Source organism: Furipterus horrens, unplaced genomic scaffold (genome assembly GCF_987537825.1).
Source record: "Furipterus horrens unplaced genomic scaffold, mFurHor1.1.pri manual_scaffold_4, whole genome shotgun sequence".
Taxonomy (NCBI): Eukaryota; Metazoa; Chordata; class Mammalia; order Chiroptera; family Furipteridae; genus Furipterus; species Furipterus horrens.
Genome location: NW_028327174.1, coordinates 42,292,594 through 42,318,541, shown reverse-complemented (window position 1 = coordinate 42,318,541; position 25,948 = coordinate 42,292,594). Strand labels below are relative to the sequence as shown.

At 33.7% G+C, this 25,948-nt stretch overlaps 1 protein-coding gene across 1 annotated transcript in view; it reads left to right on the top strand.

Moving 5' to 3' along the window:
- Positions 1–7,310: 7,310 nt before the first annotated feature.
- Positions 7,311–25,948, top strand: part of ABCD2 (ATP binding cassette subfamily D member 2) — a 53,977-nt gene continuing 35,339 nt past the window's right edge. The window contains exons 1-6 of the mRNA XM_090273019.1: positions 7,311–8,547; positions 10,071–10,257; positions 17,389–17,504; positions 20,889–21,057; positions 21,791–21,885; positions 25,407–25,552. Of these exons, the coding sequence (XP_090129145.1) occupies positions 7,612–8,547; positions 10,071–10,257; positions 17,389–17,504; positions 20,889–21,057; positions 21,791–21,885; positions 25,407–25,552 (1,649 nt within the window). The 5' untranslated portion in view covers positions 7,311–7,611. The remainder of the gene's footprint in view (positions 8,548–10,070; positions 10,258–17,388; positions 17,505–20,888; positions 21,058–21,790; positions 21,886–25,406; positions 25,553–25,948) is intronic.

The following is a 25,948-nucleotide window of genomic DNA, read 5'->3' as shown; positions in this document are numbered from 1 at the left end:
ATTCTTTTTGTGGATCAAAATTGTGCCATTTTCTTTTCTGAATCCCCCCCATATATCTTAATAATGCCCTAAACAGGTAGGCAAGTAAAAACATATTTGTTTAATTAATTAATATTGAATGCTTTGAGTAATTGTTCTGAGGGAGCTTTGTAAATGTTCTCTGGTTACTTCACTTGTCTATATTAGGAACTATTATATTCCTAACTTGTCTACTTTAGGAATTATTAAGTTCCTACCAGTTCTTATAATTCTCAACTGAAAAACAACCCTACAACAGAGGGGAATAAATAAGTACTCCAGTATGGTCTGGAATAAGAATTAAAATTTCTATTCTACAGTAGCTCAAATCAGCTGCTAGTGATTACTAAGCACTATTTCAGATTCTGAGGCCATGATCAACTAATCTTGCCTACCCTTGGCTACTGTGATAGTAGTAAGTGGAGATACTAATTTTTTCATTACCAACCTGGGGATTTGACTCTAAGGAGCCCATCCACTCCCCAAAAATGTATTTAAAATTACACATTTTAATCTTAAAAGTTTCACAAGAGTTCTGCATTTTACTCTGTAATATAGCCATGGTTTTTCAAGTTTAAAAATATTATTTTTCCTCTGATCTCTGAGTAAAACTGATGCTCCAGGGAGGCGTGTCATGTTTCTTCTGTGGTTTCTTAATTACCCTGGTACCTAATACCTTGAGGGGCAGCACCATCTCATTTGCAGAAAAGCAATCTTATACTACATGTTTCCTGCAGTACACTGCTCCCTGAAAAGCCAGGAGTTTGAGATATATGACAGAATAATAATAACACCTACATTTTAATAGAGCGTAAGCATTTATAAAATGGTTTCATATCTCATTTAACATTCACATTTTAAAGTCAAATTCAAAAACATCAAATTACCATTCATCAGCTAACTCTACTGGAGCCTGTAAGTGAATTTTCACTTCTCTACAAATTGGAAGGATGATGCTAGAACACTTGCCAAGAATAATTCAGATAAGTTCCTAAAATATAATGCTAACATGTTCAACAGGACAAATGCTCCTGATAAAATTATCGGACATAGTTACACTACTTGGTGAACACAAAAACTGTCTGTCTGTCCTCTTACAAAATTTCTTAGGATGTAAATGTTATAGTCTAATTATATTACCACTGTCTTGGGTCTACTTGTGAAGAAAAAAAGAAAGGAATTTGACCAAATGAAATTACAGGCAAACATGATTTCCATCTTAGTAAGACTTTAGGTTGACAGTGATGATTAGGTTATATAAAACTAAACTGTTAACCCATCACCCTTTATGGGAATAATCCTAAATACAAAATAAATTGTAAAGTCTCTTGCAACTTATTAAAGTAAAAACTATTCCCTTTACCTCTTTTTAGAAAACAAACTAATTTTGATTCATTCCCCCAACAATAAATTTAGGGGCAGCAAAGAATTGCTTCTTTCATATTTTGCAAATTCATGCAAAGACTATATAATGCCTCAGACGAAACCTCTCCCAAGAGAGGGGCAGGCGCTGGAAGGAGGCAGCACACGGATCAGGTGCTCAGGGGCCTCATTAGAGGCTAAGGAGGTGATAGCACGAAGGGAAGATCAGAGACCCTCGCCCACAGCGGGTCCCACACCTGAAGCCTGCTGAAAGATATTAAGGAGACACAACGTTGCTTTTCGTTTCTGAAGAAACATGGCGCTAGATTTCCCTGGCTTGGGTCATGATTAAAAGACCCAGCCCTACCAACTTCTTCCCAGCTAAGGCTCTGTCCTACCCCGGAGGCCTAGGAAAGACGCGTCATTATGGGACTAACTATCCGGGGTCAAGAATCAGTCTCAAGATCAGCAGTATAACTCACCGGGAACCCCCGACCCAATTCATTTTCCCAAAATTTCTGAGTGAGGAGACTGAGGTTCCAAGCGCTGGAGCGCACACCTCTTGGTTCTGCGCTGTGCCACAGTTTCTTGGCCTCAAGCTGGATCCCTGGGATCCACCCAACAGCCTCAGCGTCCCCAGTGGGGTGTACCCTGGCCTCCCGACAGCCTCTGCGCCCAGATAGATTCCGCCTCCTGGGCCTCCCGAGAGCCTCTGCGGCCCCAGTAGGCTCTTCCTTGTTCTCCCGACAGCCTCTGCCGCTGGCCGGGTAGGCTTCTCCGGCCTCCCGACAGCCTCTGCGGTTTCTGCAGAGAGCCCTGCCTTGGAAGGGTCACCAGGGACGCTGTGGGGAAGCAGTGAGCCGGCTTTAAGGAAAAGGAACACAACAGTTTTGACTGCTTAGGCAAGGACGCCTAAGTAAATGAGATATCAGTGTGTGGCCACAGGGTTAGTGTTTCAAACCACCTCTGCTCTAACTTTATTTAGCTCTTTTTGGGGCTCAGACTCCTTTTTGAGGTCAAAGACCAGATTTGATGAAGAAAATGGAAGCAAGGACAAAGTTATAGATTCCTGATCCTAAAAATGATGTTTCCTTTTCCACTTCTCTATAAAAATCCTTCAAATATCTTTCACGTGAGGTTTAATAGTCAGGAAACTGTATTAGAAACATTGACTGTAGTAATTGGCTATTCTGTACATTTTGTGAGTGAGAGCTTGATCAAAATTTGATTTAGTTGCAAAGGCCTACAGGCTTTAAACTCCTTACTGAAAAAAGAATCTCAAAACAAAAATTGGATTTTACTGTTCACTTCTGTGTTATGTTTGTATATTCTCACAAAATATCTTAAAAGCTGTTCTATAATGCTTTGGTTAAACTCTAGAAATCTTTTGTCCCAAATAAATGCACAAAATACTTTTTCCCCCTCATTGTTATGATTGTTTTCTAGATTTAAACCTGGGGAATATTTATCATTTCAAATAAGTACATTTTCTGTTAAGTCATTGGGAAATAGACCCTAAAATAGGATTGTGTCCCAAGGTGGACATCTTGTTAAGTGATATGAATTCTGATTTTTATAACAAAAGTTCAATAAAGTACATCTGTCATTAGCTAGGTAAAGACAGCATTTCAGAATAAATCAGTCTTAGGCATAGAATAGCTGGTCATTTTTCAGTAATTAAACCATACAGTCAAGGCAGAACAATGGTCCAATCTATTAGCCTTTTCCATTTTCAACATTTTAAAAGTTACAAACTGACTAAAGTAACTAGAAGGAGAAAACAATTTGCTAAAGGATTAATTGATTTTTTTTTTTTTTTTTTTTTTGTATATTGTATGTAAAGAGACAAAGAAGAGGTTGACCAATTTGTTGAGAAGAGTCAAGAACTGGGAGCTGGATAGAACTATCTTTACCCTAACTAGAGTCACAGTGTTCCTTCTAGTCACAGGGAGGCAGTGGTAGTGGTGAATGAGGCTAAGGAAAGATTAATCTATGAGACACAGATATTTATCTGTTTTTTCTTCATGGAAAATATATCTCCTTATGAACTAGTTATTAGGTAGTTATTTATAACAGCTGAAATGTTGACCTAAGCTCTCATCTTCAATGCTGTTTATGACTCACATAAATAAAGCTAACATAGCTGGGGGCTGGGTAAAAAAAGATGAAGAGATTAAGAAGTACAAATTGGTGGTCATGAAATAGTCATGGGGATGTAAAGTACAGCACGGGGAATATAGTCAATAATATTGTAATAGGTATGTATATTGCCAGGTACTGGGAATATCAGGAGGAACACTTTGTAAAGTATATGATTGAGTACTATGCTGCACAGCTGGAAACTAATACAAAATAGTATTGAATGTAAACTGTAACTGAAAAATAAAATTTAAATTAAAAAAATAAAAGGAGATATTTTGGTTCAAAACAAAAAAAGCCTGGGATAATTGATAGGTAATGATCCAACCTGTGCTATTTTAGGGCCAGGAGCACAATTAGGTAATCTCTTGGGTCAGGAAACAGTTCAAGAAAAGAATACAGTACAGATAAAATACTATTGAGTTGGTCAAAAAGTCCATATGGTTTTTTTCCATAAAATAAAAGACACATTTTAAAATTTTCACCACTCACTTTATTGATTTAGATATTTTGAGTATGTCGGCTATCTCCAGTGTTGTATAACATTGACTGTTCTCAATTAATGTTTCAATTTGATTGCTATCAACTTCAGCTGGTCTACCCGACCATGAGCATGGTCCAGGGAGAAATCTCCAGCATGAAACTTTGCAAACCACTTTTGATATATTCAATCAGTCACAGCACCTTCTCCATATACTGCACAAATACTTTTTAGCATTTCAATTGCGTTTTACCTCTCTTGAAATAAGGAAGCATAACATGCCAAAAATGTTGTATATTTTCTTTCATCTTCAATATTAAAATGGCTTCACAAAAAAAATCAATTCTGATATGTTTTTTTAATGCACACTGATATGACAGCTGTCACAATACAATCTAACAAAATTTTTTCGAATGAAATTAAAGATAACTATGTGCTACTGAGCCATCTTACGGGGAAACAAAAAAAAAAAAATGAACTTTTTGGCCAGCCCAATACTTAGCATTTGTTGAGAAGGAAATCCATCCAAATTCTTAAACCATACTTTATCATATATATGTATATATATATTCTCTAATATTCATATATCTATTTAATCCTGCTCTTACATGGATATTGGTAGTGTCCACTTTGACACTGGCATTAAGAGTCTCACATTTGAGAAAGAGTAATTTGATAATTATTTCTCATTTTTAATTTTCATTCCTTTTCAAGGTCTTTTCCTGAGATTAATTTCCCCTCTTAAGAAAATTTTAATACTTTCCCTCATAAACACATGTATAGTTGAAAACTTGAGTAAAAAATTCGCTGAATTATGTTTACTAGATTAAGTGATTTCTTTAAAACCTTTTCCTCACATAGTTTGGAATTCAAACTAAATTTACATTTTCTTTGCTTTAACTTCATAAAAGAAGTACCTTAACATTCTTAGTTTCTTAATTAAATGGATTTAATTCCAACTGGAAATACCTATCTTATTTCTGTCATCTCAAATTCTTCCTTTGTCTTCCCTGAAGGCCTGAGCCTGGTCTCAGATACTAAGATCAATCCTGACTCTGGGTGAAGAGTGAGATTGGAATTTAAACGGTTACAGCTTGTTCTGGACTTCACTGGCTCAACATCAAGTCAAATCTTACATTGACTCTTTCCCCAGTTCCAAAAACTGGCCTTCCTTGTATGTACCACAATTCTGGTAACCAAATTCCTATCTTGATAATTTCCTCATACCTAACTGTTTATTCTAACAAGTTTTTCATTCCAAGCATTAAAAGTTTGTTCCTGTCCTCATTATCAGCTGGTAAACTGACTTACCTACAATGAAGTGGGGACCTATTTGGATGTCTGAAGTTTGCTCCTAGATTTCCCACTACCCTGCTCCTCTCCCACTTGCCTCAACTGCCAGCTGCTTTCTGACCCATGTTCCTCCCATCACCCCTAAATAAGTTTACCCTAGCCCTGCACCTGACTTACCACAGCCAGGAAAGGTAACATAAAGAATTAAAATTTATAAGTGTAAGACAGACTTATTTTAACACATGAAAAGTGTGAGATTAGGAATGTAAGATTTTGAAATAAACTACTATGATACTATGCACTCTACATATAGACTTGGAGAGTCTTACTGGAATGACAAATTGTGCCAGCTAGCAAAGAGACTTGCATGAATTTGCCACTCATTCATTCATAAATCTGCTGAACTGAATGCAAAAAAAAGGGATCAGTGATGAATCTTGAAATTAATATAGGTACATGAGAAAGGAGGAGTTTTTAAAGTTTAGGAATATTTTTACTTATAAAAATGAGGATAGCTCTTTATTCATTATAAACTGAACAATGAAGATCATTTAACACTGAGATGGGTTTTATATTCTAGCACAGGGGTTGGGAAACTTCTTCTGAAGAGGCCCAGATAGTAAACATTTTAGGCTCCGTTTCATTTGTCCAACTCTACCACTGTAGCTTGAAAGTCATAGACAATAAGTAAATAAATGCATGTAACTGTGTTCCAATAAAACTATTATGAACACTGAAATAAAAAATTTGTATAATTTTCATATGTCATACAATATTTTTTTGATGTATTTTCAACCACTCTGTAAAAATTATTCTTAGCTCAAGGGACATATAAAAAATAGATAGTGGACCAAATTTGGCCCACTGGTTGGGTTATAATTTGCCAACCTCTATTCTAGTTTAATGCATATCATCCCAGGCTTCTAGCTGACTAGATATGTGCATGTATGTTGTGGAGGGGGAGGGGGGGTGAGAAAGCAAAAATGTTTTTACCTATTCAATAATATACTCATCCTTATCTAAAATAAAATGACCTTTATATTTTTTAAGTATGCAGAATTTTGCTTAACTATTTAGTAGTTTAAGTCCTCCATTAGGAATATAGAGAATATTTTTAACACTCTTGGTTTTTATAAAATAGTTAAAATGTAAATGGGAAGTAGCCAATAGATTATCTCTAAGCTTATATGAAACAAACAAACAAAAACTTGCAAAAGAGAAAGAACTCTTGAAAAACGAAGGAAGATCTTGGAGAAGCTATTTCCACTAATTCTGGTTGGATTCACAAAGTTAACATTTGATTATAGAGTCACATACCTTTAAAGTAACAAAGGATGCAAGGAGGTGGTAGAAGCGAAACATTGCTCTCATTTATTTAGTAGTCACCTTGTAAATAAATACCAGTGCATCAGAGCTCCATAGCTAAAAATAGCAGGAATGGAGCTGGAAGACTTTTATTATAAGGACAAGTAAGCATGGCGATGGAGGTATAACAAAGGGTAAGTTACTATAATACAAACTTCTTTCCTATTTATTTACAAAAACATATATACTCTCAATTACAACTTGTCTGATAGGTTCTGGGACTTCATATAAAATCACAGGCAGAAAAAATAAATAAAGGGATGAGGATGGGACCGCAAAACAGATTAAAGTATTTTTTCCAGTTCCAGTTCCACTTGTCACTTTCTTCTTTCTCCCTTTCAGAGTCATTCCATAGCCTTTTCATATTCATTTTATGTTGATCCTCTTGTCCCTCCTTCCTCAACTCCCAGGTGCCTTCTCCCTCGTCCCTTTTATAACTTTTGGAACTCTCCCTTTCTTTTTGCTCTTCGCCTTGTGGTATCTACTAAAACCTTAGAGAAGTGATGTATGTTCTGAAACTTCTGTGGGTTGCTAAGTGACATTGAGCATGCTCAGTAGCTCGAGCAGGTTTTGTCGCCAAGAGCTGCCTTGATTCGACCTCTCCAAAAATAGACATTTAACTCTCTGAATTCCAGTTTAAGGATGTAATTCTTTTTGCTCTCTCCACATTTTCAAGGTTCGAAGGGAAGCAGTGAGGATTCCCAAGGTCCCACCGCCCTCACAGCCAATGAGGGGCCTGAGTGGGAGGAGCTTGGGGCGCCTTGGTGCGGCTTGAGCTTCTGAGCTCTGCTGCATCTGTCACAGCAGAACAAAATTAAAAACAAAACCCCAGAAGACAGAAACGCTGCAGAGTATGGAACTCTGTAGGACTTTCTGAAATATTTGCCGGGGATCCCCATGGAGGATAATCTTTTAAACAATTCTTTTTGAAGCCGGTTTAGGTAACTGGGAAAATGATACATATGCTAAATGCAGCAGCTGATCGAGTGAAATGGACCAGATCGAGTACTGCTAAAAGGGCTGCCTGCCTGGCGGCTGCGGCATATGCTCTGAAAACCCTCTATCCCATCGTTAGCAAGCATTTAAAGCAAACTGGCCACAGGAAGAAAAAAGAAGCTTATCCGACTGCAGAGACCAGAGAAATTCTGCATTGCACCGAGAGGACTTGTAAAAAACCTTCGCCTGGAGTGAATGCAGATTTTTTCAAACAGCTACTAGAACTTCGGAAAATCCTGTTTCCAAAACTTGTGACCACTGAAACAGGGTGGCTCTGCCTCCACTCGGTGGCTCTAATCTCAAGAACCTTTCTGTCTATCTATGTTGCTGGTCTGGATGGAAAGATCGTAAAAAGCATTGTGGAAAAGAAGCCTCGGACTTTCATCATCAAATTAATCAAGTGGCTTATGATTGCCATCCCTGCCACTTTTGTCAACAGTGCAATAAGGTACCTGGAGTGCAGATTGGCTTTGGCCTTCAGAACTCGCCTAGTAGACCATGCCTATGAAACCTATTTTACAAATCTGACTTATTATAAAGTGATCAACATGGATGGGAGGCTGGCAAACCCTGACCAATCTCTTACGGAAGATATTATGATGTTCTCCCAATCTGTGGCTCACTTGTATTCCAATCTGACAAAACCTATTTTAGATGTAATTCTGACCTCCTATACGCTCATCCAGACTGCTAGATCCAGAGGTGCAAGCCCAATTGGGCCCACTCTAATAGCAGGTCTTGTGGTATATGCCACTGCTAAAGTGTTAAAAGCCTGCTCTCCCAAATTTGGTAAATTGGTGGCTGAAGAAGCTCATAGAAAAGGTTATTTACGGTATGTGCACTCCAGAATTATAGCCAATGTTGAAGAAATTGCATTTTACAGAGGACATAAGGTAAGAGAAATTAAGGTGATGGGTGAAATGTGAGACATCAAGCTGCCCCTCCAGCGCTAGATACCATCTGTTGTACTATTGATAGACCCACTTCTTTAGTATTTTAGAGTCCTGTGACAGCTAAACCTTTATTAAAATATATGCTTCATTAGCCTGTTTAATGACAAATTGTTCAAAAATTATAGAGTGCAAACTTATTTAAATTTCCATGAATAAAATGTTTGGTACTGTAAAAAAAAACAAACAAAAAAACCCTACTTATCCCCAGGTACCCAAATATGCTTAGAATTATTTCTAAAGCATTTTCTTAAAACTTAAATCCTAACTTGGTAGGTGGTTCTACAGGATTAGAAGAAAATACGTTTGGAAACTAAGTAAACACATTTGTATTGAGATGGAAAATTTAGGATGTTATTTTGCTGTTGTTGTTTTGTTTGTTCAAGAGAAAAAAAAAAACATGCTTTCATATGAAAGAAAGTCTGACAATTTTGAATGTCTGGTCGATGGTGAAGTGTCCTAAATTGTACAAAGTGCAGTAGATTGTGTCTCACAAATGGCTTTTCCATTACTTTTACTTAATGTTCAGCACCATATTTTGACACAAATAAAAAGAGACAGTGAAATTAAATTCTGTCTGGCTTTGATAGAAAAGCTAAGATTAGCAATGAGGAGGAGAAAAGGAGTTCCAGAGTATATTAAGGATTTTCAACATTCAGCAGATCCTTAAAATAGTTAGCCTAATTCTCCAAAATTGCAGTGTATGAAAGTAACTTTATAATATTAAATATGGCAGTACTTTTTAAGGTGATGCATTTGAAATCTTAATATAAATGACTTGACAAATAAAATGTTAAGATACTCTAAAGTTGAAAATGGTATTTTAATTATCAAGTAGAATTATTTAATTTTTGAAGCATTTTCAATTATCAAAAATTTTTTTAGCAGTACCAATCTGAATAAGAAACTTTAAAGCAAATGTAGGACTTCTACTCCCACTCGAAAATTGGCCTCATGTGTTTTATTAATCATGTTGTTGTGTCAGTCTTCTTGAATCACTGAACTCAGTGATGTGAATTATAGCATGCTGTAGGCTTCCTGAATTTAAGACAAAATTCAATAAATTGAGTTAGTTCAAAACTGGAATCTAATTACACACACACACACACACACACACACACACATATATATGTATATATATTATGTATTTATTTTCAGATATTTTTGGTACAGTCAAGAAGGATAAGGTTCTAACATTGTTCATGTCTTACAGAATATCATTTAATTTTAATATCTTATACATATAATTTTAAGATCATGATTCTAAATCACATATGTTTTTTATGCTAAACATCATAATAATGACTAAATCTGATGTTTTCTGTATTTATTGGTTGTTAGAATCATAGATAATACAATACCATGAAAAACAAACAAATATGTAACATCCTTAAAGTCCTCAAGCATACAATATTTATTTTGATAGCTCATGATAAATTAATTCTTAACTCTTTTTCTCTCTATAGGTAGAAAGGAAGCAACTCCAGAAAAGTTACAAAGCTTTAGCAGATCAGATGAACCTCATTTTATCAAAACGTTTGTGGTACATCATGATAGAGCAGTTCTTGATGAAGTATGTTTGGAGTGGCAGTGGACTAATTATGGTGGCTGTACCTATTATCACTGCAACTGGCTTTGCAGATGGTGCTAATGGTATTTATGCTTAATCTCAAATATATGTTTAAGATTATTTCTCTTAAAGGTATCACCATTGGTTTTGTATGAATGAAACTGTATATGTAGTTATTGTTATGTCAGAAACAATGGAGGACTTCTCGACATCCAATAAGTCTAGCAATATACAAAATAAAAAATAAATAAAGGAGACAAGTGGCTCAAAAGCCTTTTCTAGTTCTGAAACATTTCAGAGATCTCTGAGGCAGTGTTTCTGGGAGTTGAACTTGAGCAATTTTAATTATATTGCCTAACATAAAATAATTCTCTAGTTTAACATTTACACTCAAAATACCTTCAAAACGAGTATAATACAAGTTTTACCCATTGCCAACTTTAGTTCTGCACATCCAGTGCATTTAACCTATAAATATTTTATAACTGGATCTGCTCTGATTTTATGAAAAGTTAGGCAGCCAGGAATATTGTTTCATGGAGTGCTGCATGCCGTGGTACAACGTCTCTTCTTACTTGTAGGTAATATAGATAACCTCTTATGTAGCATGATTTGGTGGTATTGTGGGGGAAAGGGTTTTCAAGTTACAAGTGTCTAATTCTATCCTGTCACCATCTCAATGGTTTCTACCAACATTTTCATCCTTTGGAATAAGCGAGAAATGTAAGTGCAAAAAGGACAACATTAAAATGTTGTGCAATACTTGACTGAGGTGCAAGTTTGGATCTTAATTGGCAGGGACAGAGGGGAATTAATAAAGAAGCAGCATTTTCTGCTCTTTCTGCAGAAGAAAACATTCCCCCTCCTCTTCGAAAACCACCTTACCAAATTGGCCTTAGTGTTGAAGGGGTAGACAAAATCGTGGGCTTTGTAGTGAGACATAACTTTTCTTAACTCCTGGCTTTCCCTCTACCTGTCTGTAAATGTCTTAGTCTTCAATTAAATTTTCTACACCTCAGTTTCTTCATCTATAAAATAGAATCAGAAAGGCTACTTCAGGGGGTTGTTGTGAGGATTGACTAGAGTAATGTTAATAAAGCACAGAGCATGCTCTGGGTGTTCTTGATACATGGTGACATTTATTTCATAGAAAACAGAAGGCAACACTAAAAATAATGTAAGAGTTCACACTATTTTGCAGTTATTTTTTGCTGTAGAATGAAGGCTTAATCGTTATTGTTTGAAGGCATCTAATAGAAACCAGTAAAAAAATTACTATATTCCTTCCTTTTTATTTTTATTTTTGTTATTCTCTAACAGTTGTCCCAATTTTCCCCTTTACCCTCCTCTACCCATCTCACTCCCCAGCCCCACAGTCAATTCCCACACCGTTGTCCATATGCTTTCATATTTTAGCAGTACTTCGATACCTTAACCAATTATTATTAGAACACTTGCCAAATTTGAGTAATCCTTAACCTAAAATTGTTTATTTCAGTAATTAGGGTTTGTCAATCCCTTGTGATAAGTGTTATACATATACCAAATATGCGCTGCAGCTCAATAATGGACCGGGTGTTTATACCACTGGGAAGCTGAATTTTATCTGTTTTTATATTTTCAAAATTTATTCTTTAGAAATATTATTTAAACGCTTATATTGAAAAAGGCATTATCAGTAATAGTGTTTTTAGACTTAATCCTTTCATAATAAAATAAAATAAATTGCTTTTTCAAAAGTATTTTAAAAAGACACAGAAATCTATGGTCTTAAGATTATTTGTATTAAGAAATTGGACAAAATTACCAGGTATTTATAGTGAATCTAAGTATATGGAGATTTAAAAAATTCCATGTGTAATGTTTATTAGTGACAACTCCAATTACAAGATTATGGTGTAGTTCTGTTAATCCTTGGAAGCACTGGTCTTATTAGAAAACCCTAGAGTAAACAGAGAACAGGGAAAATGCAGCTATTAATTGTGATAAATTAACACCATAGAGAGCAGTAAGACATAAACAATGTATGCAAAGAATATAATAATCTTACTTCTGTACATGATGTAATAAGATATTTAAAAATACATTCTACAAAACCTGAAAATACCACATTAAATTGAAGAAAGAGCATTAAAATTTTAGATGGGCCTAATAACATTGATGCAAGAGAAACAAAGTGATTCCTTTTTTATTGTATTTTTTCCGTTATCATTTATCCCCCTTATAACCCCCTCCAATCCCCTGCAATCACCACACTGTTGTCCATGTCCATGGGTCCTCTTTCCTTTTTGCTGGCTCCCCCTAGTCCCTAAGACCCCCAGTCCCCCACAGAGCTGTCAGCCTGCTCTATCTGTGACTCTATCGTTGTTTTGCTTGTTAGTTCAGTTCGTTTATTATATTCCACATATGAGTGAAATCACATGGTATTTGTCTTTCTCTGACTGGTTTATTTCACTTAGCATAATGTTCTTCAGGTCCACACATGCTGTTACAAAAGGTAAAATTTTCTTTTTTTTACATCCAAATAGTATTCCATTATGTATACGTGCTATAGTTGTTTTGTCCACTCATCTACTGATGAAATACATTATTGATATCTTGATAGGAATTGTGTTGAATCTACAGATTGCTTTGGGTAGTATGAACACTTTAATGATGTTAATTCTTTCTATCCATGAGCACAGTATGTGCTTCCACTTACTTGTATCTCCTTTAATTGCTTTCTTCAGTGTCCTATAATTTTCTGAGTATAGGTCTTTTTACATCCTTGGTTAGGTTTATACATAGGTACAAAGTGATTCTTTTTTTTTTTTTTGTCAGCTTTTGTATTTCAATTTTATTTTTCTTTTTGTTGTTTGTTTGTTTCACTTTCTTTTTTTTTTCCTTTTATTTTTTGGTTTTTCAATTACAGTTGTCCCATTTTTTCCCCCATTGCTTCCCCCTACCCAACCCACCCCTTCTCCCGCAATCTTAAAGCTTCTTTTCAAAAGAAAAGTTTATACAAAGAAAATTAATGTAAGAATTTCATAGAAAAAGAAAATGAATTTATAATGACAATGTTATTATGAGAGTGTGCTTTGATATTTTCTGTAATTTCTAAGGGTACTACATGTATACTTATAATGTTTATATGTATGCATTTACTAAGCATATTTGACCTAAAATGACTTAATGCATGCATATTTCATTTTACTCAAAATATTTATTTATTTTAGATGACTATATATCTTTGAGGCTTTGGGTCTTAGAATTGTATGCCATATAGTCTAGTCTTCTATCTTAATTTACTCTTATGCCCTGAGTTGTCCCTTATATTAGACATGAATTTTTATTTAAGGTAGAGAAAAATGAATGAATGAGAGAGGAATATCAAAGAGCAAAGGGAGAAAAAGTAGGATGAAAGAAAAGAAAGAAAATAGAATAAACATAGAAGCAGGTCACTGTTTAAATCTTGACTCTGCTATTTAATAGTATTTATTGTTAAGAAATTTATATAAACTTTATATGCCTCAGTTTTCCTATCTTAACTATAAAGAAAATAATATGTATAAAAGAACTGTTATGAAATATACATATATATTGTATTAACATGCTTTGAAACAGTTCTTGGCTAGTAGTAAGAATTTGGGTGGAAGCAATTGTTAATGTTTATATTCATACCATGTGGGCTCTGGAGTCAGAATTTGGCTCTTTTGTTTATTAGACTGTATCAAAGGACAAATAGTTTAACCTTTTTGTGCTTCATTTTCCTCATTTTTAAAAATGGGGGAAATTATAGAAGGGTAGTTAGGAGGATTAAAGAAAATCGCATACGTAAAACTTATAACAATGTCTGCCTCATAGAAAACGCTCAATAGATGTTTGTTGACATGATTATTGTTGTTAAAAGAGCAAGGCATTTGAAAGTGATTAGAAAGTCAGGGATAAAAATGCAGATAGAAGAGTCTGCATAATTTTGGTGGGAAGGAAAAAAGAAAAATAGTTCTATGGTAGACTTGTTTATACCATCTACCTACAACTTTAAGTGAAATATTATAGTAAGGACAGCATTATGTTTATATTCAAGTTCATATGGAAATATGTCATTTTCACATCAGAAAAGGGCCTTACAAGACATCTAGTTTGGAGCCCCAGATTTGTCTATGGTCACACAAATGGCTGGTAGAAGCACTAAGGCTAGAAGACATTATGCAATTCCTAGAGCATTGCTTTTTTTCCCCTTCGTCACACTGCCTCTATATTAGCTATTTAGAACTAATTCTGTAAAGGACTTCACTTAGTTGGAGACCAACTAATCATGGGACCAAATGGTTGCAAAAGCATTGAAATGTTTAATTATATTATTGTTTCTATTATGTATTTTTAGAGGAAATTACCCCTCTAAAAATTACCCCTCTAAATTACTCCAATCATTATCCCACACACCTTAACAGGCAGGGAAGAAAACATCTAGACCATTAGCACTTCTAGTAGTATCTTCATAGTTTACATCAGGGTTCACTTTTTGTTTTGTGCAGTTCTATGGGTTTTGGAAAATGTATAATGCCATGACTTCAGTTTTTAAAATCCTTTCTTGCCTTTTCAGTGAAATAACAAGATGTGGCCATGTTTTAATATATACTTATTATTAGCAGAGCTGAACAGTATCAGTAAAATGATAAGATATATTAAATATTAAATCCTTAAAGGGGAACTTTTGACAAAATACTTAAGGTATTTCTTAGGAAAATAAAATGCGTTTTGGATACAAAATAGATGAGTGCCTTAGGTCATGAACTTAGCCGGCCCTGTCACAGAGGTTACGCATTTGGCTGTTGGATGCATGACACAATACCACTGGCACCGTTTTCACAGTACCTGCCAAAGAACAACCAGTAGAATAGAAGTCAAATGAAATCTGTCCAGACTATTTGTAATTTTATTGCTAAAAGTATGAAGAAAGCCAGTAAACACTAATCTGCCAAAGTAACACGGAAAGTACCATGCCATATCAAACACCAGTCCACCTATACTCATTTTTCTCTTAGCAGAGGCTGTGAGTGAAAGTTACTATTCAAACCCCTTTAAACACAAATTTGTAAAATTTTTTATTATTTTTGGCCATCAGCCAGATTCTCTATGAGCCAATAATATTCTTAGCATTTTAACTGATAACAGCAATTCACTATTTTGGTAGCTTACTGAGGATTCTTTGGTAATTTTTGTGTGTGACTTATCTAAAATTTTCACACATTTAAAATTGTTTGAGAGTATCTACACTCCGTTCCCAGACTATTTATCCAATCATATCTTTCACGCCTCAATTATATACCAGCACTCAAGACTTTTCTTTTTCTATTCTTCAAGGGAAACAATGATCATTCACTAGAGCTGTGTTTAATGGAGAGACCATATTGGATTATCATAAAAGGTCCCTATGAACTCATAGTGATTCTGATATTCAAACAAAATCAGTGCCTGACAGCAACCTACACTGTACCTTGGCCAGGCTATTTGTCATTCTGTTGGGTTTCCTTGAAATTTTCCTTCTCTGTGACATTGCTTATGCCATACTTGAGATGTGTTAAAATTGTATGTGGTCTTCAAGGCTTCCCTCACAATCTATTCCTTCATGAAGAATTTTCTGTCTCTTGCAGCAAGAAAAGATTTTTACCTCCTTCAAACACCTCACATTAACTTTCATTATAGGCTTCTCAGCATAGTTATTTGAGAATTTTATTTCTCTCTCTTACCAAACTGTAAGCTTCCTCAGGAAAGAGTTTGAAAATAACATTTATCTTTGCATGCCGTATAGCACCTTACCTAAATCCTTGCACAACTAGGTGCTCAGTGTCTGCTGAGTAAATTTTACTTATTAATGGACCCCTTTCAAACTCAGCTGAGCTGTCTGCAAAAGTACCTGGTAATCATAGTGGGGCACAAGTTAAATAATTATATTGTTATGGAGGAAAAAATCCCTCACTGAGATAAATCAGAGAGAAATAAATATTAAGGTGGGCCTATCGATATGTTATCATTATAATTTCTTCATTAATTTGCAGCATTTAATTTAGAACTTTTAAGATAATCTAGAGAAGGACCAGATAGAAAATCAAATTGGTGGAAAAATTAAAGTAATGATCTGGAGAGAATAACTTTGAAGAATAAGAGTAAATTGAGTAGATATGCAATAACAACAATAATAAATACAGAAAATAAGTACAGCTAATATTTAGAGCAGTTATTATTATAGGCCATGGATTAGGCTAACACCTCATTTGTATTTCTCCTTTAAACCTCACAACTTCTTGAGATAGAACTGTTTGAGGTAGTACTATTATTTCCCTCATTTGTAGATGAGAGACTAGGCACAGGAAGGATAAGTGTCTTGCTCTGCTTACCTTAGTACTTACCAGTAAGTAGTAGCTCCTGGATTCAAACCTAGTCTTAACTCCTGACCCTTAACCATAATTTTGTCTTGACAGTAATTTGGGATGTTCATCTATGCATTCATTTAATCCACATTAAGGAGTATTATGTGCTAGATACTCTTCTGAGTACTATGAATAAAGAATAAAACACACAGTCTTGACCTTTAAGGAACTTGTAGTCTATTAAAAAAGCTAGACAAGGGTTTCCACTGGACCTGTATTCAAGAATTAACTTGAAGAAAAAGCTAGGCAAAAAAGGAATGTAAGCATATTAAAGTAAGAAGAAATCATATGTACAGATATCAGAGAGTAAACAGAGTATTGCATTTTTGAGGAGCTGCTGTAGTATAAGGTGAAGGTTGGTTGAAACTGGCACACAGAGGTTAAATTACGAGTTAGCTAATTTGCATTTCTGTTAGGAAACCATACTGGAAATATTTGCTTATACTACAGTTAATCACATTTTATTGACCAAATAAGTAGTATTTTATTGCCTAGCTACAATAAGGGAAGGAGTTATGTTTGGAAAGGGTTGAAAGAATACTAAATGAAAGTAGTCTTAATACTTATAGATTTAATTGTTCTAACTCTTTTTATAGAAGAATAATAACAAAAGGGAGCTATAAATAAAATCTGGTACAATTATTGTATTTTTTAATAATTCATTAAATGTCCAGGAGATTGCTAATACTATAAATTGAAAATTTTATATATGGCTTTGTAGCCACAATTTCATCTGTATACAACAAAACATTTAGTTACTTGAAAAAAACTAAATAGATTTGTATTTACTTTTATATTTAGAGGATGGCCAAAAACAAGTGATGGTTAGTGAACGGACAGAAGCCTTTACCACTGCTCGAAACTTATTGGCCTCTGGAGCTGATGCTATTGAACGGATTATGTCTTCATACAAAGAGGTACTTGCATTTCTTGTCAACTTGATTAAAATAAGATATGTGAATATCAAGCGAATGTAAATTATCAGATAAACTTAGTATCTTGGAAACATATCTTTTCTCTATCAAACATTGTGAAGAGTCTAACTGAGATAAAGGACAGCCAATTCCCCAAGTGCATAACCAAGAGTTAAGACCCTTTAATTTTTGCACTGTCAATTAGTTTTTTTCAGACACTCTTTGCTCACTCCGCCTTGAAGCTTGGTCTACTAACTCATTGCCTCCTGTCTTTCTTTAAATTGACCTCTACATTTGGCTTTGGATTTTTTTCTGTGCAAATATATTTATCCAGCTTTCTCTTAAATCTGTATTTTGTTCACCCTTAGCTCTGTTTTTACACTATCAATTGCAATTCCTCTTTTTCTGTCTATATATGACATTTGTTTTTAATTTTAAAAAAATGTTCTTAGGTGTGGATTCTGGAGTCAGAGTACCTAAATTTAAATTCTTGCTCTAGTATTTATAAATTATGTAAATTTGATCAAGTTCCTTAACCTCTATTTCTGTTTCCTTCCCTATTAAATGGAAATAATGACAGCATCGACTTTGTTGGATTGTTGTGAGCTGATACACATAGAATATTTAGAACAATACATATTAAATGCTCAATAAATATTATTTAATAACATTGCTTATATACCTTGCAAACTTTTACTCATTCTTCATGACAAGTCAAGCCTTACCAAGCACATACAAAACATGCTTGTGATTCTGCCTTCTTCCTGCCTTCCCTGCAGAGTCCGAGTCTTCCTGCTTTGTGTTCACAGTGCATCTGGTGCATTTCCACTGTATAATTGTCTATCTTCTGCACCAGCTCTTGAGTGGAAAGAAGGAACTGTCTTACTTATCTGTACATTCCTAATATCCATTTTAGTAATTGGACTATTGTCTGTGGCCAGTAAATATTTGTTGAAGAATGGTAATAAGACTTGCAGATATTACAGGGTTATGAGTAAAAATCACTATTCAATTGAGATATTACTCAAAATATTCCAATAGAAGTCATTCTCACTATTAATTCCTTCTTTTTTTTTGCAGTTTATTTTATTTTCAATTTTTTTATTTTTGTTCTATTACAGTGGTCCCATTTTTCCCTGTTGCTCTCCCCTGCCCCACCCATCACCCCTTCTCCCACAGTCAGTCCCCACCCTGTCGTCCATGTCCATGGGTCATTTATACATGTTCCTTGACTATACTCTCCTTCTCTTTCCTCCCTCTTGTGGCTTTGTATCAATATAAGTTGCCAGATAAACATAAGTTTAGGTGTCTATTAATTCAGCCTTGAATAAACCATATAAAAGAATAATAAATTTTGTGATTTGCAGACAAAACTTTTCAGTTTCATTCAACAACTGATTAATTGAATTGAGTTTTTTTTTTTTTAAGTAAAAACAGTTATTTAAGGCCACATACCAATAAAACTCAATTTAATTTTTTTTTTCAAGCCCTGGCCAGGTGGCTCAGTTCGTTGGAGCATTGTCCCATACACCAAAAGGTGCAGGTTTGATGCTCAGTCAAGGTGTGTGCAGGAAGCAACAGATGTTTCTCACATTGATATTTCCCTCTCTCTAAAATCAATAAATTAAAAAAAATTAAACTGCAGAGATAATTCATAATGTTTCCTTTCAAATAGTAAGTTTGAAAATCTGAAGACACAGTTTTGGGGATTTTTAAAAATATAATTTATTACACGTCATTAAAATTAAATGATAAATCAAAATTTTATCTCTCACATTAAAATATTTTGCTATGTAAGTCACAGAAAGAATATCAATTATTTTTTCTAGATTGTCTTCAACACAGTAAATAATTGCATTGCTTTATTTTGCCTGCATGTGCTTTGAATCATAGAATTTTCACTGCCAAACAATGTCACTACCACTGTGGTAGCGTATGAAAGTCCCATGCATTCTTTGCTAGCTCCAGAGGGAACAAGTTTCCTTTTTCGAGTCCCAACGCAAATCCCCTGTCTTATATCCCAAAGTAATTCATTCACAGACACATTCTCAGTATTTTTCAGACACCCTTTGCCCACTCCACCTTTAAGCTTGGTCGACTAATTCATTTCCTTTTACCTTTCTTTAATTGACCTCTATATTTGGTTTTGGATTTTTCTCTATGAAAATATATTTATCCAGGTTTCTTTTAAATCCATATTTCCTTACTCCTTAGCTCTGTTTTTCTCTACTCGGAAACTCAAGAGATTCTTCTAGATAACATATAAAAAATTATTCTTTAAATAGTTACAACATTGACATATAGAAATGAAATACTAATCTACTTACACAGTAGAGACATGTGGTAGAGGCTTTAAACAATAACACCCACTCATTTACTGCTTAAGTTTGGCCCACACAAATCTTACCTAAAAGTCAGCATTGTTGTGTTATTCCACAGATTATTGTTTAAGAAACATTTATTAGTGAAATGCCTTGTTTATTGGTACCAATTTTCTAGTCCACATTTCTGTAAAAGAATGATTTTTGAGCTTTCCTTTTCAATGAGCAAGATGGTCTTGACAGGAGATGAGTCATTTTACAGTACCTTGATAATAAAGGGTTCTTATAATAGAAAAATAGCTGGAGATTCAGTCTAAATTGGATAATTGGCAGAATAGAAGCAAGACTCCAACGAACTAAAGCAGAGATTTATTTATCTCATCTCATTTTATAATCTCTCCTAGAAAAAAGTCATATTTAATGTTTTTCTTTGGGCATATATATCATGCTTGGCTTGAAAAGAAGATGAATTGTGGGATTTAGACTGAAAATTATTTGAACTTTTCACTGAGCTTACTCCCAATACTGCTATCCTGTAGCAGAGCTATTTACTCTGGTCAAGCTTAGGAATTATGATAATTAATTTGACTCATAAACATTAATTTTATAAAAATGTACTTTTTACATTTTAAATTGAATAAAGTATATAAAAATAAAGAATTATTATTTCATTGAATTAACTTAAGCTTTTCATAAAATTTCTAATTTTCTGGAAATGATACCTGTCATGTAAACAGGGGTTAAATCAGAAATTTGACTAAAAAGGTTTTTAAGTCTCACTAAAAAGCATATTCTGAAATTTTACCTTTCATTTTGAACCTTGACTTTATTGAATAATTTTTAATGTATTTTATAATTCCAATCAAACTCACATTGACACCTTGCTATGCTGCTCTCTTGGTAAGATTTTTACTGTTACTTGTTTTAGTTATCAGATGTATTATGTATATCTCATGAATAATAAAATAGGACATTTGACATTAAATCAAGAGGCTTATATGATGGTACATTTATTTAAAAGTCTAAGGTATATTAACTATATTTTATTTCTCTGTGTTGGTTTTAGGTCACTGAATTAGCAGGCTATACGGCTCGAGTGTACAATATGTTTTGGGTCTTTGATGAAGTAAAAAGAGGCATTTATAAGAGAACTGCTACAATGCAAGAATCTGAAAACCATGACAAGAATGCAGCAACCCTAGAATTACCCCTCAGTGATACACTGGAAATCAAAGGTTTTAAATTCAAATGTTTTTATATTTTTTCCATATTTAAGTGTTTATCAACAGAACCAAAGTTTTTTAGATGATAGCTTTTTACTGTTAAAAAGAACCAACATTTAGTTATTTAAACAGTTATTCCCAAAGTTAGTTTTGCAACTGGAGGAGTAGTGGCTAACATTACCATGAAAAATATTGCACTTTTTAAAAAATTTAGGACTAAATTTCTAGAATTATTTTTAGAAACTACACATATGGCAGAATGAATTTTTAGCTTTGAAGATTAAAATAACAGAACTAGAGCTAATGCCATATTGTTATTCTTCACTCTGTTTTAAAACTTCAAGTTTGCTTATCATATTTTTAAGAATTGTATTATTCTGTGTCTTATTTCCTTTTTTGCAGCACTGTGTTTATTTGGTAGGAAAGGTTAATTTAGAGAAATAAGTAGTTATAAAGAGTATGGCTCAGATACAGTTTGTCTTTGGTTTCATGATTTTGACATCAGATCATTGCAAAATAATGTTTCTGAGAGAGATTTCCCAAATAGGTGTGTCAAAATGTTTCCATTTACATTAAAACTTGCTTTAAATACAAGTATATATTTACATTTATTTCTATGGTTTATTACTGTGAATTTTCTTTATAATAAATTTATCTGTTAATGCTACATTAATACTTTAAGAGATTTTTTTTAACAATGACATATGATAGTTTTTGTAACTTTAAACTGTTCCTTAACTTACAGGAAAAGTTATTGATGTGGATCATGGAATTATTTGTGAAAATGTTCCCATAATTACACCAACGGGAGAAGTGGTGGCTTCCAGGCTAAACTTCAAAGTAAGATGATATTCAAGAATCTTCTGATTGTTGCCATCACACTAATACAAAACAACTCAGAATTCATATACCTTATGTTAAATACTTGGAGAAGCATATGGAAAGGAGGGGATATCAAGAAAGGTATGCACAGTGGTTCAATTACAGAAGCAGTTACTTCCTCAGAAAGCAGAGAAAAAGAGAAATTTGATTTCTACTGCTTTATAGCCAGGTTAAACATCAATATTATAGTGCCCTGACAGCCTATACTAGGTAACTTTAGAGAGCAATAGGAAATTTTCTCAGGATTAACATTTGGAAATACACTTTAATGTTCTTCCTTTTAGTAATTACTAAAAAACTATAAGCCTATATTATAATATGCTTACTAAGATATAATAATAAAGGATATTAGCAGCTTTACTTCTGTTAATACACAGTCTCTAAATTTAATTTATATTTTAAATAATCACATATTCTGTTAGGGAAAAAACAGATTCATGGATTGGAATTTAGTTTTTAACTCTGTTGAGCTGTTACTTAACATTTTATGTCTCAATTACAAAAATTAAAATGTAACGACAGCTAATAAACCTGAGGCCCTGGTTTAAAGCATTATAAAATTCAAACATACATTTTGGAATTCAAGTACAAAATAATTTGCTGATAAGCATTAATGATTCTAATAAAAGCATATGAGCTTTAGTTCAAACAAAGACATAATTGGACTTGATGAGAGAATTACAAGCATGACAATACATGTTCCAGTGATTTTAGTATGGGCCTTGTAGTCGAGGTTTAATTAAAGATGTATTTACAAATGAAAAAGGGCCCTGGAAAAGGATGAGAAGTACTGAACAGGGAAAATTCTGTGTTATTAAATATAAGAGAAATTGTGTTTTAATTGTGAGGCTTTATTTTTCCATAGACTTCTTTCATTGTTTGGATTTGAACATGAGTATAAATTAGGTGCCGGAGGTGCACCTTAATCTTAAATAGATTTGAAATAAAACATTTGAGAGGCATACATGAAATGTTTATTTAGAAATAATTTTACAATTTATAACATGACTTTTTGTATAGAGTTTTTTTGAGGGGGTCAGGTTAGGTTTCATAATATCAATTCTTATTGTTCCACTTATTAAAAAGAGCAAGTGCTGAATTCTGCCACCTACTAATTACATTACTGTGGATATATCACACTGTAAAAAAAAATCGGAACTAGTTTATTTTGACATAAAATAAAATTGTAAATAATCTAATGAAAGTGTCCTATACATTCTGAAGTTCTACAAAGATATATGTTATTATGGTACACTTTAGTAATAATTGTTTATTTTGTCTCAGGAATTTTTATTTAAAGTCTCAGTTCCCCAAAATATAATAGAAGGTTCCTTTTCCTCAGTATGGATTGACAGGTTTTTAGAGGAAAAGATTCTCAGCCTTTTGTTGGCCTTTCAGAATTAAAAAAATTTTTTTTTGGAAAAGAAAGTTCAATACATGTGGGAATTCTTTTTTACTTCACACTCAGCGCTGACTAAATATCAGAAAACATGCTAAAAATATAAATGTGGTAAAGTTTATTATGACTCAAAGTGTGTTAAATTTCTGAGAATTCCTAACAGAGAGTGACTCAATTAAAATACTTTGTGAATGTGCCTTTTGCCATAGCACATGCCTTAAAAACATCATTTGGTAAGTATTTACACTTCTACAAAATTTAACTTCCTAAATCTTCTCTCTAGTCAAAGAGCACAGCAAATCACAAGTTAATTCTTTCTGGGCTCTTCCTAGGACTTTCCTTGAACTTGATTCTATCAAAATAGCATTTTAGTTTGGCTACAATTAAAGAAAAAAAATGTCTGTTGTCAGATTTTTAGGCTCAAGCTGGTCTTATATCATTGTGGTGGCTGTCTTCGCTGCCTACAACACTCTTCCCCCAGATCTGACTAGTTGCTTCTTGTCATCCAGGCTCAGCCAAAATGTTACCACCTAAAAGAGTACTTTTCTGATCACCCAATCCAAAGAGGTCCCCACCAACCTCACAATACCATGCTCTTTCCCTCACAAGTTTTCCTGTTTTGTTATAATAATAGCATTTATTGCTACTTAAACTTTTGTTCATGTGCTTATTGTCATCTTTCCAATTGGAATGTAAGCTCCGCGAGAATAAGAACTTTGTCATGATCAACACTGTATCCACTGTGCCTAGACACATGTCTGGCACATGGCAGATATTCAATCAATGTTTGCTAGGGAAGTCTAATTATTTAGACAGAATATGAATCTGAACCATTTTTGCTTTACATATTCTTATCATATGCATTTCTAGTTCCTTTACCTAACCTCCATCCCAACCCTTCTTTTTTCCTTCCCTTTCTCCTTCCCTCCCTCTTCCCACTACCTTCTTTCAACAAAAAGATTTCAGCTTATGTTTTACAAACAAATGATTCAAGGACAGACATGAAACTGGTTGGTTCATTATACTGACGTAATGCAAGTAATATAATACTCTTTCATTTTTCACTTTGCTGTATGATGTATTCTACATTATTGATACTTAGATATCTGTATCCATATATACAAATATATATTTACAGATATACTGTAATTGTTTTCTTTCATACTTTGATACTATATTTATTTTTAAATAACTGATTATAAAAAATAATTTATTCTTAGAAGTAGGTCAAAATTTTTAATGGTGTTTCTTTTCCTTGTTCTTCAAAATACTCTTTAAATACCACACTAAAACAACTTCCCAATCCTACTGAGTAGAATGACAACTCATGATATTTAACTTTAAATTTAAATGGTAAATTACATGAAAGATTCTACAAATTAGTATCCCAGTGATAATCGATAAATATATTTTGTTTCATTATTATAACTATATAGTCTTAAACATAAGACTAAATTACAGTACTCTTGTTTTGTTCTTTCTTGGTTCAGTAAACATATTTTCTTTATCTGTGAATAAAGTAGAACTGGAATAAATTTATCTCCCTGATTATGGACTTTTATGATTTCCATAGCATTTCAGACTGCTGAAATACAAAATTAAACAACTCAGCTGACTCTTAGAAGAACTATGCTTTACAGCTAATAATTCCAACTGACCAATATAACAAAGCTGTATTTTAATTCAATATAAAGTTAGTCAAATATTAATATAAATAAAATGAAATGTAATATATTTTAATTTAAATGGTAACAGTTCCCTATTTTCCATGTGATTGTGTTTCTACATATATACATAATAACTGATTACAAGACCTCAACTAAAATTTTGGAAAGCCAAGTGCTCATTTCAAGCAGATTCATTTCTTTGAGATTGGATTGATTTGTGATACTTTTAGCTTCAGAGCATAGTCAGAGCCAAGTCTGATGTTGTTAATCCTGATATATTTTTCTTGATTTTTTTGCCTATCTTAGGCTATCATGTGTTTGAAAGGTCATGTTAAAAATGAAATCACTTTTAAATGCTGCCAAATGAAATTATGTCCAAATATTGCAGTTTGTAATTTTATTTCTTACTTTAGGTACAAGAAGGAATGCATCTGTTGATAACTGGTCCCAATGGTTGTGGGAAAAGTTCTCTCTTCAGGATCCTAAGTGGGCTCTGGCCCGTGTATGAAGGTGTCCTCTATAAACCGCCTCCCCAACACATGTTCTACATTCCACAGAGGTAGGTGAGCTTCTTTATATCACAAGAAACAACTTCCTTTTACTCCTTACTTATCTTGATTCCTTAGGCTCTTCAGTTTGTGATCTTTAAGCATGTTTTCATTGAGAGAAGCTATTAAAGGAAATAAAACTTCAATTCTAAAAAGGACAATACCACTTCCAGGACAATATCACTTCTGTTTATTTTTACAGTTTGCCGAATACAATGAACACTCAAAGGCTACAAATGTTAGACTCAAGGAATAGCAGGATACTCCAAAGAATAATTAGATTGTCTTATATGTAAGATTTCCTCCTCTCACATAAAAAGAAATATAGTATTTGGATAGTACTATTGCATACATTCTTACATTCTAGAATTGTTCAGTTATATCTAAAGAGCCTCTGTAAAATATTT